The sequence below is a fragment of the Chelonia mydas genome, chromosome 1 (assembly GCF_015237465.2).
Source record: "Chelonia mydas isolate rCheMyd1 chromosome 1, rCheMyd1.pri.v2, whole genome shotgun sequence".
In the NCBI taxonomy this organism is placed as follows: Eukaryota; Metazoa; Chordata; order Testudines; family Cheloniidae; genus Chelonia; species Chelonia mydas.
The window spans coordinates 262,862,681-262,878,012 of NC_057849.1; the positions used below are offsets into that span (position 1 = coordinate 262,862,681).

The 15,332-nt window shown below is 43.1% G+C and overlaps 1 protein-coding gene across 1 annotated transcript in view; it reads right to left on the reverse strand.

Annotated features, from left to right (window-relative positions):
• SLC17A8 (solute carrier family 17 member 8) overlaps positions 1-14,829 on the reverse strand; it is a 43,485-nt gene extending 28,656 nt beyond the window's left edge. Inside the window, exons 1-2 of the mRNA XM_007067698.4 lie at positions 14,159-14,829; positions 1,560-1,812 (exon numbers count right to left, since the gene is read on the reverse strand). Of these exons, the coding sequence (XP_007067760.1) occupies positions 1,560-1,812; positions 14,159-14,259 (354 nt within the window). The 5' untranslated portion in view covers positions 14,260-14,829. The remainder of the gene's footprint in view (positions 1-1,559; positions 1,813-14,158) is intronic.
• Between the last annotated feature and the right edge of the window lie 503 nt (positions 14,830-15,332).

The window sequence follows — 15,332 nt, forward strand, 5'->3', positions numbered from 1 at the left end:
TGCCCCTGCTTGCCCCCCTTTGCTGGGAGCCAATCAAAAAAAAGAAGAAACAAGCAACAAGCTACAAGCCATACAAGCAACAAGCTACAGCCAAAAACTAGCCAACAAGCAACTCACAATCCAATTAAGCCAAAAACAAGCCCAATTTCTGCATTTTTTTTTTCACGGGTTTGGCATGTCTGCCTATTGCTCCCCTTTGCTAGGTTCTCAGCACTGAATTCATCAATGACCTGATTTTCAAAAATTAGGATTTAGGAGCCTATCTTTAGGCACCTGTTTTTTAAATCTTTGGCCCTATATGCATAATAGGATCATCTGGAGTTACACTAGTTAGCATAAATGTACAGGGAATATCAACCTTTCACTCCAGAACATAAAACAACTAATTACTACTGAGGATTAGGAAAGACCTTCCCCCTTAGCTATGCTCTTGATAATTGTTTATTATGGAGGTTATTATACCTTCCTTGGACATTTCTGGTATTGGCTGCTATTAGAGCCAGGATACTGTTCTGATCGTGGTAACCCTTATGTTTCTTCCCCATTTAGCATCTTATCTTTTGGGGATATTCCTGCAAAAGGGATAACGAGGGAAATCAGTGGGATGGGTTGCTGCTCCTTGTATACAAGTAGTTCCCTGTCCCCCAAGAGTTACTAGGTTTTGCACACGCAACTTCCCTTCTCTGTTGCTTCCCACCTGCCAGACCTGGCTGCAGAACACCCTTCGTTTTGGGAGTGACTGCTCCAAAAACAATGTCTTTTTAAAGCATGGTGGGGAGAAGTTTAGAAGCAATGCTATTAGATTTGTTTTCTCTACGCGACCCCCTTCCCATGGCAATGCACAGGAATCCCCATGCATTTATCTGACAATATCGCCTGAGCCATAAGGAAAACCAATAAATTGGGTATTAAACAGTAAAACGCCCAAGCCTAAATAAAACATGAGTCATGAAATACTTCTGGCTAAAGGCAAAACAATCCAAAAAATGTTAATTGTACCTTGCATGGAAACGCTAAAAATCTTTGCATTCCCATTTCTCAGCTTAATCTAATGTTAAACTAAGCAGTTTGGAACTCAGAAAAAGCCCACTGGACTCAGAACAAGCTCTGTACAGGCCACAGCAAGGCAACCTTGTCTATATGCTGCTCCACGGTGTGCTCAACCCTGACCCAGAGGGACCAAACCCTGACCCAGAGGGGACCACCTCTGGGACTGAAAAGCAATTTTGGGGGGGAAGCCATTATAAGTAGAGGGTGCTCAGCACCTTCTTTGGACCAGTGTATGCCCATGCATTGTGTGAAAGATGTAGGTTTCTATAAGTAGACCCATCTTGTGATTAAGATATTCGACTGAGACCCACAAGACCCAAATTCAATTTATGGCTCTGCCACAGACTTCCTGTGTGATCTTGGGCTATCTCTCTGCGTCTCCGTTTTCCCATCTGCAATAGCACTTCCCTACCTCACTGGGGTGTTATGAAGATAAGTATTTGTGAGGTACTTTGATGGTGCGGTAGTAGAGGCCAGATAAGAACGAAGACCAACAGATGCTTCTTTACCTGAAGCTCTGGTTTTCCATTCACATAGATTGTGCTGTTGTTAACCATTTCCACTATGGCAACACCCAGATTGCACCTAATTCCAAAAGAAATGCAAAAGCCCAGACCACTCATTATGGCAATGATGTAGCGCTTGGGTAGTCCACAGCAATGGCAGTCACATAGGGGAGGTTTGTGAGTAGTCGCCAGCACAGGCCTTCCCTCTTCAGTCAATTCAATGTGATCTTCTTCTGTGTTGGTCCCATCAATTTTTCTAAAAGGATATGAAGGAGAAAAGGAAAATGTATTATTCTGCCAGTAAAACTCTTTCATATGTGCATGGCAGCAACACACTCTAATCGGCCACAACACACTAAATCCGTAGAAGAGATTTAACTCTTGCTATAATGCAGTGAATTAAAAGCAGTTACACTTTTAAAGGGCTAGATCTTCAAAAGCTGCCTGAAATTTTTTGCATGTGCAACCTTCCAAGTCCACAGACCCGCATCAGGTAGTTGGACATCTAACTGGCCAGATGGTCGTGCAAGTGCTGTTTCCAAGCACAAATATGGAAGCTGTGCTGAGATTATCAGAAATGACGAACTCCACAAAGGAAAATAAACTCCACATTGCCAATGCTCTCCAGTTTAACCATAATTACCAAATGTTCTAAATTATACTGAAAGCACACACAAAGCTCTTTTTATTTATAGATCTCAGAGTGCTATACAAAAGGAGGGTATTAGCAGCCCCATTTTACAGATGGTGTTGTCATTGTAGGGATCCTGACCCAAAAAGGAGTTGTAGGGGTGGTCGCAAAGTTATCGTGTGTGAGGGGTGGGGGGGGGTTGCGGTCCTGCTACCCTTACTTCTGAGCTGCTGCTGGCCGTGGCGCTGCCTTCAGAGCTGGGCAGCTGGACAGCGGTGGCTGCAGGCCGAGAGCCCAGCTCTGAAGGCAGAGCCGCAGCCAGCAGCAGCGCAGAAGTGAGGATGGCATGGTATGGTATTGCCAAGGGCGGCTGGTGAACCGCCAGATGGGGGAGGCTAGTCCCCAGCCGGCCCCACCCCACCGCCTAAGGACCTGCGCCCCTTCCCCCGCAGGAGCCTCCCCCTTTCTGCAGCCGCCAGCCCCACCCCAGCCCCGGAGCACTGGGCAGGTGGGCCAGCAGTACAGCCACTGAGAACAGGGTGGGTGGGTAGTGTATGCCCCCCCCGCCCCAGAGCGCAGGGCAGACAGCATGCAGCCCCACTCCCTGAGCACAGGGTGGGCTCCCCGGCCCCCAAAGCGTAGGGCTCGTGGGCCCCGCTTCCTGGCCCCAGCGCCTCCAGCCCCTCACCCCAGCGCCAGGCAATCCAGCCCCAGCACCCGGGGCCCCCCAGCCACCCCAAGTCCAAGCCACCCCAGCCGGCTTCCCTGAAGAGGAGCAGCCTGCGTGGGCTGGGGCAGGGCAAGCAGGAGGTGGCTCACTCAGGGAGGAGCGTGGGCGGGGCCATGCTGGGCTGTTTGGGAAAGCAAAGCCTTCCCCAGCCTATGTGACACGTCACCAATGGGTATTGCCACCCTTACTTCTGCGCTGCTGCCTACAGAGCTGGGCCCTCCATTAGCAGCTGCCATTGTCCGGCCGGCCAGCTCTGAAGGCAGCAGCGCAGAAGTAAGGGTGGCCTGGTATGGTGTCGCCATCCTTACTTCTGCCCTGCTGCTGGCAGGGCGCTGCCTTCAGAGATTGGCGCCTGGCCAACCGCCCCTGATCTCCAGCTGACTAGATCTGAAGGCAGAGCAGAAGTAAGGATGGCAATACCGTGACCCCCTAAAATAACCTTGTGACCCCCCTGCAACTCCCTTTGGGGTCAGGACCCCCAATTTGACAAACGCTGGTCTCCTCTGTGAAATCTGTATAATATAAGGTAAAAGCACACAAAAGACAAAATTTCATGGGGGGAGACCAGATTTCACAGTGCGTGACGCGTTTTTCATGGCCGTGAATTTGGTAGGGCCCTACTCGTTATAGAACGCACCACCTGTTTGGGGTGTCTGCCCTGTTTTCTGACAGTCATCCCTGAGATTGGCACTCACAAACAGAATGACAGAGGGGTAGTCAGATCTCTGGGCCTGTTTCAGTTTCCAATAATTTTTTTTGAAGGAAGGCATGCAGAGTATTCAGGTTATACTATTATACAAATATCTGGACACCATTTACAAAAACATCCCAATACAAGTGGAATGCAACTTGTTTAATACAAAAATATTGTAACATCCCTTATTAACAACCTTTCTGGGCACACTCAGATTGCTCTAATACAGTGTCCCTCAGCGTTTTCAGGTGGGCAACCGTTTATTCAATATCAAAAATGTTCATGACGTCCTTGCATGTATTATAAAAGTAAGAGTAAAAAGTGTATCCATACTAACAATAAGCCTATATAATTTATTTGTGTGTTTGTTTTGAGAGGTTGATGGAACACTAGAACTTGAAGGATAAGAATGAGCAGGGAGTGGGGAAGCAAGGTTTTCTTTGCTTTCAATTGTTATCAACACCTCCCAACCCCTAGGGGTCATGACCAAACAGTTGAGAGACACTGCTCTAATAAATTCTTATCCCCCTATTTGGTCAGACAAAAGCAACTTTGCTTTATTTAGTGCAAGCATCTCTTCTTAATGAATTCATAGCTACCAGAAGTATTAGTTCTTCTGGGCAACGACTGCTCCAGCTTACAGCACTTAACACCATGAGGCCCCTGGTGATGGAGGCTCTGGGTTCTTCAGTGATGTAAACAGGGGATAAAGTAACTTAAAGGACTTACCAGTAATCAGGGTGGCCGAGGTCCTGGGCAAGGTGGGGGGTGGCTCTGGGTCCCCGGAAGGGGTGGGGCCTCGGGCAGAAGGGTGGGGCTCGGGCCAGACTTCCCCAGGCAGCCCTTCAGCACTGCCCAGCCCACATCGCCCGGGACTCTGGTGACGATTTAAAGGGTTCGGGGAAATCACTGGGCCACGGGGCAGCTGCCTTTTTTGTGCCCTCCCCCTCCCAGCAGCCCTGCCGGTATGGTGCTTAAAGCTCTGCCACGGCAGCACTTTAATGTCAGCTATGTACCGGCTCATACCAGCAGCCACTTTCTTACCAGTACACCGTATCGGCCCATATCGGCTTACTTTCACCTCTCAATGTAAGTATTAGAAAAGAATAATAGTGAACTCGGTGCTGGTGAAAAGTGCCAAACTGGCAGCCTGGAGCTCCCAAGCCTTCTGTTTATCCACACGAAAGATCCAGTGTCTGCAGTGACAGTGCAAACTTCCCCACACTGTTCCTATATCATGCCTTGAGCGTGCTTTGAAGGGTAAGAAAATAATTTAATCTCCTGGTCCTACCCTCCTTGCTGAGATTGCCTGTTGTGGGGATAAATTTTGTGATGTAAACACTGTCCACTGCAACCAGATTGAAACTTAATTCACACTGGGCAATAAATCACCACTAAATAGTAACAATGTGCTGTCCTGGCCTGGATTTGACCCAGTGAGCTAGTGCCGACAGGTTCACTTCTACAGCCCTCTTAAAAATCTCCTTAAATCCAGTAGTTCCCAGACTTCTCCTGAGCCCCCATTGTGCTGGATTGATTGGAAGATGTGACTCCCTCTGCTGTGCTTCCTCACACTATGCTCTAGCACCATTCCTGTAATCTCATTTTCTGTCTCCTGGCCTCTAGTCCTCTCTTTTTCCTTTGCATCTTTTATGTGTGTGTGTGTGTGTGTTGTGTGGATGCGCATTCTAATTATTATTCCTCTGCTCGTTTGCTTTGTCTCTCCCTCCTGGATCCTCATTCACTAGAAGGCAACCTGCTATCTGGTTTAAAGCTATTGGTGCTGCATGGGGCCAGACTATATGTGCTCCCTTGGGCCAGTGAGAGACTAGTTTTCTACATGCAAACTGTTCCTGTGGCTGGTTGCTTTAGGGGTCATTGTGGACATAGGGAAGGAAGTTGAGTGACTTTCAAGGAGCCAGCTGCTGCTTCAACTGTCATCACGTGAGCACATTTGCAATGAGAGTTGGAGCTGATTGGGGGCTAAGCCTCCCCCTCTTCCCCAAGGCGGCCTGTCCTCCATTGCTGGGAAGCACTGCCCTAAGCCACCCACCTATCAGAAATCATTAAGACATGAGAGCATTTTCTGTTCAGCTTAAACTATTGATAAAAGAAACGTCTTTAGAACCAAACCTCATTTGGCTCATGATTGTATTTACATTAACTATCATTATAGTTAGCATTATTCCTTTCAAAGCACTCTCCTACTTCTGATACTACTCCTGGCCCTAGCATAGGTGTGTCAAATCTCTTACATTTAGACAATGGTGTTATATAGGACGTTGCTTTCCAATCCAACCAGAAGCAGAATTTTTTAGAAATATTGAAAAAAAAAATACCGTTAGTGTGAGATTTCCAACCACATTTTGCAGATTGAAGAGGTGTGAATAAGCTTTGGAAAAGCATCTTTGCTTTGGGGAATTCATCACAGTTTTGCACCTCTTGCCATTCACCCAATATAAGATTCAATTTTGCTATGTATAGTTTTAAAGTCTAGCTAAGCAAGAATTTTCATTTTAACAAAACTAAAAAGTTGCAAAACCAACTAGCATAACAATCTAGGCACTTGTCTTTTCAACAGCAAGTTCATTTTTCTGTGGTTATGTATTTCATATTCATCATGCCCAATCTACAAGAATATCGCTGGTAGAACTGGTAGTAACCTTAAGAGCAGAATGAACTTTAAGTGCACTCACTCTACATAAGCTAAATTTTTCCCTTCCCAACATTAACTTTTAATTCATTGCTTTAAAATGGTGGATTTGGGCCTTAGGCCTCAATCCATCAAAACACTTAAAAGCATGATCAACTTTGAACATACGAATATCCACGTTGAAGTCAATAGCCAACTCATAAGCTTAAGCATGTGCTTAATCCAATGAAGCCTGGAGCCCTTAGACAGCACTTGCATTACACAAAGCCTTTCAGTTTATGTTATTTGTCACCTGGAAATCAGCTTTGAAATGACAGACTCAGAATGCGACTCTCTGCATCTGCTGAGGAATTACTATTGAAGGATTTTATTGCTGTGAAATGATGAGCAGAATTACTTATAAACGCCCAGGAAGACTGAACTGCTTTGCAAGGTTATGAAATGGTTTAACTTTTTCTGATAAGAGCTAGTTATTTCCTTTTTCCAGGTACCCGGCCTGTAGCATATTTGCAGTACATCACTCTTCTATTTTCCCTTGTTAATATCTCCTGTTGTATAGCCACACTCACCCTTGGTTGATGTTCCTTCATACAAAACAGTAAAAAAAAAAAAAAAAAAAAAAATTGATATTCACATAATCCTCTGATAAGATGTCACAGTGATGTTGGTCTGGTTGCTTAAGAAATGGCTAATTTACACCATTCCGTAGCCTTTAGGGGCTTGTCAGAACTATTTACTCACAGTCTAAATAACCGCTGTAATTACGGGATATGATTAAAACAGAAATAATTTCACACACAAAACTGTGCTGAGGGCCATCCTGCTGGCACAAGGCAACTTAGACTTAACTATAGCTTGCTACATTTTTTTAAATACTCGTTTCTTCTCAAAAGTTACTAAACTTGATCAGAAGTAGGCGTTTTCCCCCCTGCTTCCAATAGACACAAGAGTAGAATTCAGAGTTTTAAAAAGTGGAGATTCCTGAACAAAGCTGTTGCAGATCTTATATATTTTGTATTTAAGGGGGATGATTTTGTTTCCTGATTATTTTAGGCTCATTTAAAAGAAATGGTTTTGTCACTTATATGGACAATATGAAGTTGTTTTTCCAACACTCAGCATTAAAATATAGCTGTCTGGCAGTGGAAACTCCATAGCATCTCTTAGTTGGGTGTGTGGCAGAAAAGCTGTTCTAGAGACAACACATATTTAAATCTTGGAAGAAATTCAAGGCCCCTTTTGAACCTTCAGTCCTGCCAAAGCTTTAACAGCACCATAGCTGTAAACAGTGCTGAGTGATTCTATTCTGTTACCACACTGAAATCAGATAGAGAAATCTTGCCAGAGCACATGCAGGTGGGCTGTCTCCAGCTGATCTACCTGTAGCTAGCTGAAGCATCCTGGGAGAGCTGTAATGCCTTAAGCATAACATCCTCCTGACCGCTATAATTGTAACCTACCATCCCTCCCTAACCAGCAGGTAGTGTCCCACGCAAAAGACTGTGCAAATCCATAACGCAAAAATAATAGATTTAGCAGTTTCCTATTGATTTTACCATATCCTTTCAAACATGAGATTTCATTTAAAAGTTCTGAAGTCTCTACACTTTGCAATGACAATGCTAACTGATACATCACACGCTGTATGTCTTATGTTTTCACTGTAACACAAAAGTTGAATGCCAGCCTCAGACTTCCTCACATCATAAATAACATATCATACTGTCCACCATTGCATGGATTTCTAAGAGATCTTGATGAGGTTGGAGTTAAAATTTTGTTTTATAGTACCATCACAAAGAATGTGGGATGTATAAATGTTGGACTTGTTTAGGACTTGTAGACAAAGGATCAAAGTTTGTCAGTGAAAGTAATGTGTGCAAATTAAGATATATTACAGGAGGACACATTCAATGGACAGTTTCTTGCTTTTAAGGGTTTGTGTGGGTTGGTTTGCCCTTTAAGCAACTGGTTTTAATTACCTTTTTTTCTTTGGGGAAATTGTACGTAAAAGTGAAATTGATCCGTCTGGTTTCATTGTCCAAGCTGAGTGAAATGCCAGAAGTAAACAACCATAGAAAGTGAAAAGGTTAAATTATTAAGACTGCTGTGATGTAAAAGTAGTTATTAGTAAGCCAAAATATGTAATTAGTAAGCCAAAGTATGTAATTATCTTCCTTTGACAATCTAAGTCAGAAGTTATTGATCAACAAAGCAAATATTTCAAAGAACAGTTCTTTAATTTACTTTTGCCTGCCTCTCGCTCCACTTTCTTGGAAGAAGTAAGATTTTAAGTAACAGCAGCATTTTGGGCAGCTGGCAGAGATGAGATGATTGTGCAAAGCTGAAACATCTGTTCACACCTATACATTTTCAGCTGACTGACAATGCTCATAGACATGAAAACATTCCTCTGACCCAAAACTTGGTGTAGTGCTTAGTGAACCAGGAAAACTAGGATCTTGGGCCCAGTATTGCTTCCACTGAGTCACAATTTTACTATGGACTTCAATGAGAGCTGGACTGGGCCCTAAGAAGATATAGGTTGAATATTCAAATCTCCCTTATAGCACAGTAACCCAATTAAAAAAATATGTGTATGCCTCACATCTGATGCATATTGCAAGATGCTTCAGAATACATGCAATGCCCTCTTTTGTCTAGTTTAATTTGACCAGAGTGCTGTAGGACATTGTTCCGCCTGTGCTCATACTGGCTATGATCATGCCGTATATCATGCCATTTCTTTGCCCTTCATACTATTTTTTTTCTTTTTGGTATTAAGTTCTGAAAAATAAAATATGAGAATGAACATTTGGACATCAAGCACGGATGAACAGAGCTCCACAAGGCATGGCCTCGCACACTTGCTGTCCCTTTTTACACTGGTACGTCCTAAAATTCAGAAACAAGAAAACAAAATGGTGGTTACAATAATAATTTAAAATAGGGCTTTGTTTAAAAAACATTTATGGCCACCTGGCATGCATGACCTCTCTCTCCACAGCCCCTGGATTTTAAGGCTATTCCCAGTTGTGCATTGTAAATTATTCATCTTCGAATCTGATCATGTTTCTTCTTGAGGGACTCCCAATCTTTCACCCCTTCAGCAGCCTTATCTTGCCTTGTCTTCTGCCCTACCTCTCCCCATGCAGAGCCTCAGGCCTTAGGCTTCACTCACTTCTTCCATACAGGTAGGTAGTCCCATATGGGGAGAGGAGCAAGCAAAGAACACTCCACATCTCCTCTCCTGTGGGAAGGTTCCACTCCTCTTGACTGGGTCTGCATGTGGTTCCAAGCCAGAGGAGAGCTTAATGCTGCATGCTGGGATGCATTTGCCAGGATAGGTCAGACTTACTATACAAAAGTCTCTTGGATTTTCCTACAAGCCTTCTTATTTTCATCATTTATGAAGGATTAGTTTTAGAAGTTCAGAAATGTCCCCTTTTAGTGTGTGTGTACTTCTCAGGGGCATTATCCACACACTTTCAGATTTATTACCCATTCATCTACCCCATAGATAGCCATCTAAACTTTTGGACACAATCCACCTGGGAATTTTAAGGATGTATGTATCCCACCCTTAAAGTTCATGCACTAAATATTTGAAAATCTATTCAAAACAGAACATCAGTAGAGCTCCTATATTTAGTGTTCATAGACACGGTACTCATTTATCCTTTGCCGCTTTCTCTAGTCATTTTCTTTTATCTTGAACAAGGTCTTTGGATTTTTCATACTAAAACTACTGATTAAACAGCCTGAATGAACTTTTTAAAGTCCCAAAATTACTAAGAAAAAAAATAATTTTTAGAGCAAGTACACCTTCACCTCGCTGTATTTATTTATTTTGGTGTAGAAACTAAACCACATTTGGCAAAGACAGGCAATTACATACAAAGATAGAGCAGAATTTAAACAGTTTCATTTTTTAATTATTTAAAATTGCACAGATGCTATAGTGATGGGAAAATTATAAATACCTACAATAAATTAGATCAGACTGATACATTTCAGAATAACCATTACCTGATACAAGGGGGCTGTAGCAACATGAGACAATTACACAACATTCAAATCTCACATCTTCCTCTTTAACATCATTAACCATCCTCAACACACTCATCAGTTTCATCGTGGCAGCAAGAATTAGCAGATTCAGTGTAACCTCAAGGATTCAAATATCAGTCAAATAAACCCCTCATTTATCCAAAGATGAACACACCTTCTGAGGTCTTGTTCAATCACTCGGGATTTGTCCAGGTTCTAGTCATTGATGGCCAACTCTTGGAATAGCAGCACCAATGCAAAAACCTTAGTGTAGACAGGCAAACGCTAGGCAAACTGTGATTTGCAACACAGCAGCTTACCCCCGTTTCAAGCAGGGGTAAACTACACGGAGTGGCACTATAGTAGATTTGGTTGTCTAAACTAGGGGTGCAGCTACACAAGTGGTTGCTCAAAGACAGCTGAGATCCTCATGGTATACAAGGCCTGAGATTGTGCTGTAGCGTATAAAGTTTTCTACACGGAAATCCTTAAGCGCATACGTCTGCAGAGTTTAGAAGTTTTGCAGGAGAAAGCCTGTTTTCCTGGGAAATGCAGAAAAGCCTGCAGACTCCTGGCCCCAACACCCATTAATCCAAATCCAAAATCAGCTGAATGAATTTCAGGTGCCCCATTATATTAGGCTAATCAAGAACATGCTATTATTGCACTTTAAGCTTGTTCTAAATTGCAATAGTTAAAGCAATTTCTAAAACCTCTAGCTAAGTTATTCCAACTGATGACAAGCTAGGGTTAGCAGATAGCAACTGTGAAAAAACTGGACACGGGTGGGGGGTAATAGGCGCCTATATAAGAAAAAGTCCCCCAAAACAGACTATCCCTTTAAAAATGAGACATCTGGTCACCCTACGACAAACAGCAACTTGAGCTTCCATAAGATCACACAGGAGGGAATTATTGGATCAATGGATCTTAAATTGCAAGGATCATTTTAAAATATTTGAATGGAAAGTAGAAGAATACCGTTTATATAATTATTTTGGAAAAAAAATCACACCTTTAACCCATCATATTTTCCAATGCCTGTAATTTTTTCTACAGGTTGCTAAATAGCAATCTGTAATCAGTCATCAACCAAATATTAGAAAATGTGTAATATTCTGTGCTGATTTACATACTGTTGAAGTCAGTGTGGCTGGATGGGGAACAAAGTCAAGGCTGAATTTGGCCCAGCACAATTACCATCATAAAAGCAAAGTTCATATTTTTAGTTTCTGTTTTAAATAGCCGTGGGTGAACCTCAAGCTAAACAGCTACGTTTTAATAGTTTACAGAACTTTTTCAAACATAAACAAACTAGTTTGGGCTCCAGATCTCCCAAGAACAGGTTTTGTCATTAAACTTTCAATGCTTCTTGGTTTAGGCCTGGTTGTAGACACAATGAGAATAGCCTTGCATTGTATTCTCCCTTGGCATTAAAATTGGGAAGGGCAGAAGCATGTGAACATTTAAAAAGAAAAAGTTTAACAGACTTTTCTCTACCTCAAATAGGGCTTGGTTTGGCTCACAACAAGTTCTGGGCAAAGCTTGAGACCAGTTCTTACTGATGGGTATTTGAACCAGTTTGCCAGCTCTTGTTAGAGTTCAGCAACATTTGGGTAACAAAGACAATTCAAAGCTTGAGTGAGTTTTCCACATGGCAACCAAATGCACTGCCAACAAGCCACATGGATATTCCACCTGAATGTTACACTATAAACCCTAAGTACATTTGTTCATATGGACCAGCAGGATTCACAGCAAAATGACTTTTGATTTAGTTGTACAACCATGCTCCTTGGTTGTGTGTGTGTGTGTACTGTTTATATATTTTGCAAGTCAAAAAGCAAATGCCTGGCTTTGTATAAAAGATGGAGAAAAGTTCAGGAGAAACTATGCAGGGAATAAATACTCTGAGTATGCTGCAGTGTGTTTACAAGATGTAAAACAGAGGAGGGCAAACTATGGCCCACGGGCCACATCTGGCCCGTGGGACCATCCTGCCCGGCCCCTGAGTTCCCAGCCGGGGAGGCTAGCCCCTGGCTCCTCCCCCGCTGTGCCCCCTCCCCTGCAGCCTCAGCGCGCTGCACCACCAGTGCTCTGGCCCATCACTCCTGCTGGGCAGCGTGGGCGGTGTGGCTGGCTCTGGCCGGGCAGCGAGCTCCTGCTGCTCTGAGCAGCATGGTAAGGGGGCAGGGAGTGGGGGGGTTGAATAAGGGGCAGAGGGTCCCAGGGAACAGTCAGGGGACAGGGGACAGCAGAGATTGGATAGGTGTGGGAGTCCCAGGGGGCCTGTCTGGGGGCAGAGGTTCGCGGGGGGGTTGGATAGGCATGGGAGTCCCTGGGGGTCTGTCTGGGGGACGGGGGTGTGGATAGGGGTCAGGGCAGTCGGGGACAGGGGGTGATCGGGGACAAGGAGCAGGGAGGAGTTGGAAGGGTCAGGAGTTCTGAGGGGGGCAGGAACTGGGAGGGGGCGGATAGGGGGTGGGAGCCAGGCTGTTTGGGGATGCACAGCCTTCCCTACCCGGCCCTCCATACAGTTTTGCAACCCCGATGTGGCCCTCGGGCCAAAAAGTTTGCCCATCCCTGGTGTAGAAGTCCTCACTATAGCAAGAGATATGTTAGTGACTCCTTAAAAAAAAGCATTCTCTCCCACTCTTCTGCATATATGTACCACAGTGTAATATATAAATGAATTCATTTTTTTCCCCTTTCTCTGAATAGAAGACAAGCACAGATGCACCAAGAATTATACCTGGACCAGCACTCCCAAAACTAAAAAGCAGAAATTTGATCTTTGTATGTAAAAGCACATATCAATTGAATAGAATAAAATAAACTAACAATAAATTAAATTGCAAACAGTGGCCTGATCTTACAAACATTTAAGTATGTGCTTAACATTAAGCATGTGAGTAGCACCATTGAAGTTATTGGCACTTTATTATGCATAAAATATAAAAATAAATGAAGTCAATAGAACTATCCATGTCTTTAAAGTTAGCATGTGTGTAAAGGTTTGCAGGATAGAGGCCTTTACTGATAATATTACTATTTTGTACTAATATCCATGTTTCTCCTTTACTTATCAATTTGATTCCTTTGTGTGTATATAGTTTTTTTAAATTATTCAAAAGTAAAAATGTTCATGCTTTTGTTTTATTTTAAACTTCCAAATTAAGGTGAAAATGGTGAACTTTTTTTTCCTGCACCTAATAAACCCCAGATTCTCTTTTCTGTCTTTCAAACTCCTGTTTGCCCTAGCTAAAATACACACACACACACACACACACACACGATTTTCACTGGATGGCTTTTCTGTTATTGATCAAGGGTAAAATTTTCAGAAGTACCTAAGCAATTTAGGAGCCTAAATCTCATTGAAAGTCACTAGGCTTCTAAGTCAATTGGGCATTTTTGAATATTTTACCCTAAATCTTTTTAAACATCTACCCATACAGTTTGCATGTCGTAATTTGCACGATGATCATCATTTCACATGCAAGCCAAAAGTAGAAATCACTTCCATTAAATATTTAAAACTGTGTTTAACTGTGATCCTTTTTCATGCTCTACATAACACTAGAGTAATGTTTCATAATTTACTTTCAACTCTTGTTCAGCATAACATACCTTATAGTCTAGATAGAGTCAATGCTGTAACGTTATTTTATTTGCTAACCTTTGTATCTTCTCATGTGTGCTCAGCTATTTTTTCTGCAACCTTAACTCCTATTTTTATTAACAGATTTTTCTTCACATCTTTCCTTTTAATAAACATAACCCTAAAATTTCTTTAACTAGAACAAAATATGAATCCTTCTTGGATGTTTCCATAAGATTTTACCTTTGCAGATTCCCCAGAGAGTCACTGACAGTAGTCTTCACCTCTTCCTTCCCTGGTTTCAAAAATCTGTCTTTCAGTGAACTAAACCCTTCAAAAGGCATCTTTGTCTGTCTTCTAAATAAATCCTTTTGGTTAAAAGTTATTCACTGCTGCAGTCATAGTTGCTGTTTTCAGACTTGGGGGTCACTGTTAGTCACCTTGTTGATCTCTGGGACAACAACCAGTTGGTCTAGAAAGTAGCCCAGAGGGAAAATTCAACGCAGATCCTCCAGAACAAGAGTCAGGCAGGCAGAGCTCTGGTGTGAAATCTTCTAAGAAGAAGGAAGGGCTCAGCAGCACAATTGCTGCAGCTCCACGGTGTATGTGCTACAGGGGCTTGCACCTGGCAAGAAGGAGGCTAGTCCAAAGGGCTGCAGCTGGAGGAGCTGGAGAGATGCTGATGTTTGTATTCCTGGACCTGGTGCTGTTGCCTGCACCTCACGCTGGCTTGCTCAGTCTCATTCTCCCTCCCTCCTCCCGCTGCCTCTCTCATGCCGAGATCCTATGCAAGGTGATGCTATAGTAACGGACACAAAACCTGTCCTCAAGCCACTCACATTTATTAATAGGATCTCATCCAAAGCAACGGGAAGAAGCAAAGTTTATTAAACATTTACAAGTTCTCTCTGATGCAGGATGGGAATTACAGGCTACAGTTCCCAGTCACTATTTATCCCCAGGTCCATATAAGCCCCCTACCCACATGCACCTGCCTGATCTGGGCTCAAATATGTCTTTCCAAGACATGTCATTTATTATTGATATCACTAGGGCCTCAGGCAGGCAGATGCAGAAGAGTTTTAAAGTGCTGCTCTTTGAACAGGCAATGAAAGATTGGCTGTAAATTGGGTTAATTCTTTATTTTTATTTTAACACAAAGAGGATGAGGGAGATGACCCTTTCCCACTCAGCATGGCTTTGCTAGGACAACATGTCTTTTCTAGCATTGAGTTCAGACTTTTAACAAAAGCTCTTGTAAAAATGCAACTATCTGGCAAATCCCTAATGCCTGCATACTATGGGCATTGAGCTGGGGTGACCTGAGGCAGCCTGGCTTTTGGCAAGGCCTCAGTTGTCAAGCTTTGGTTATGGAAACAAAGGCAGAAATGTTGCCTCTTTTTGATTGGTGCTGGGA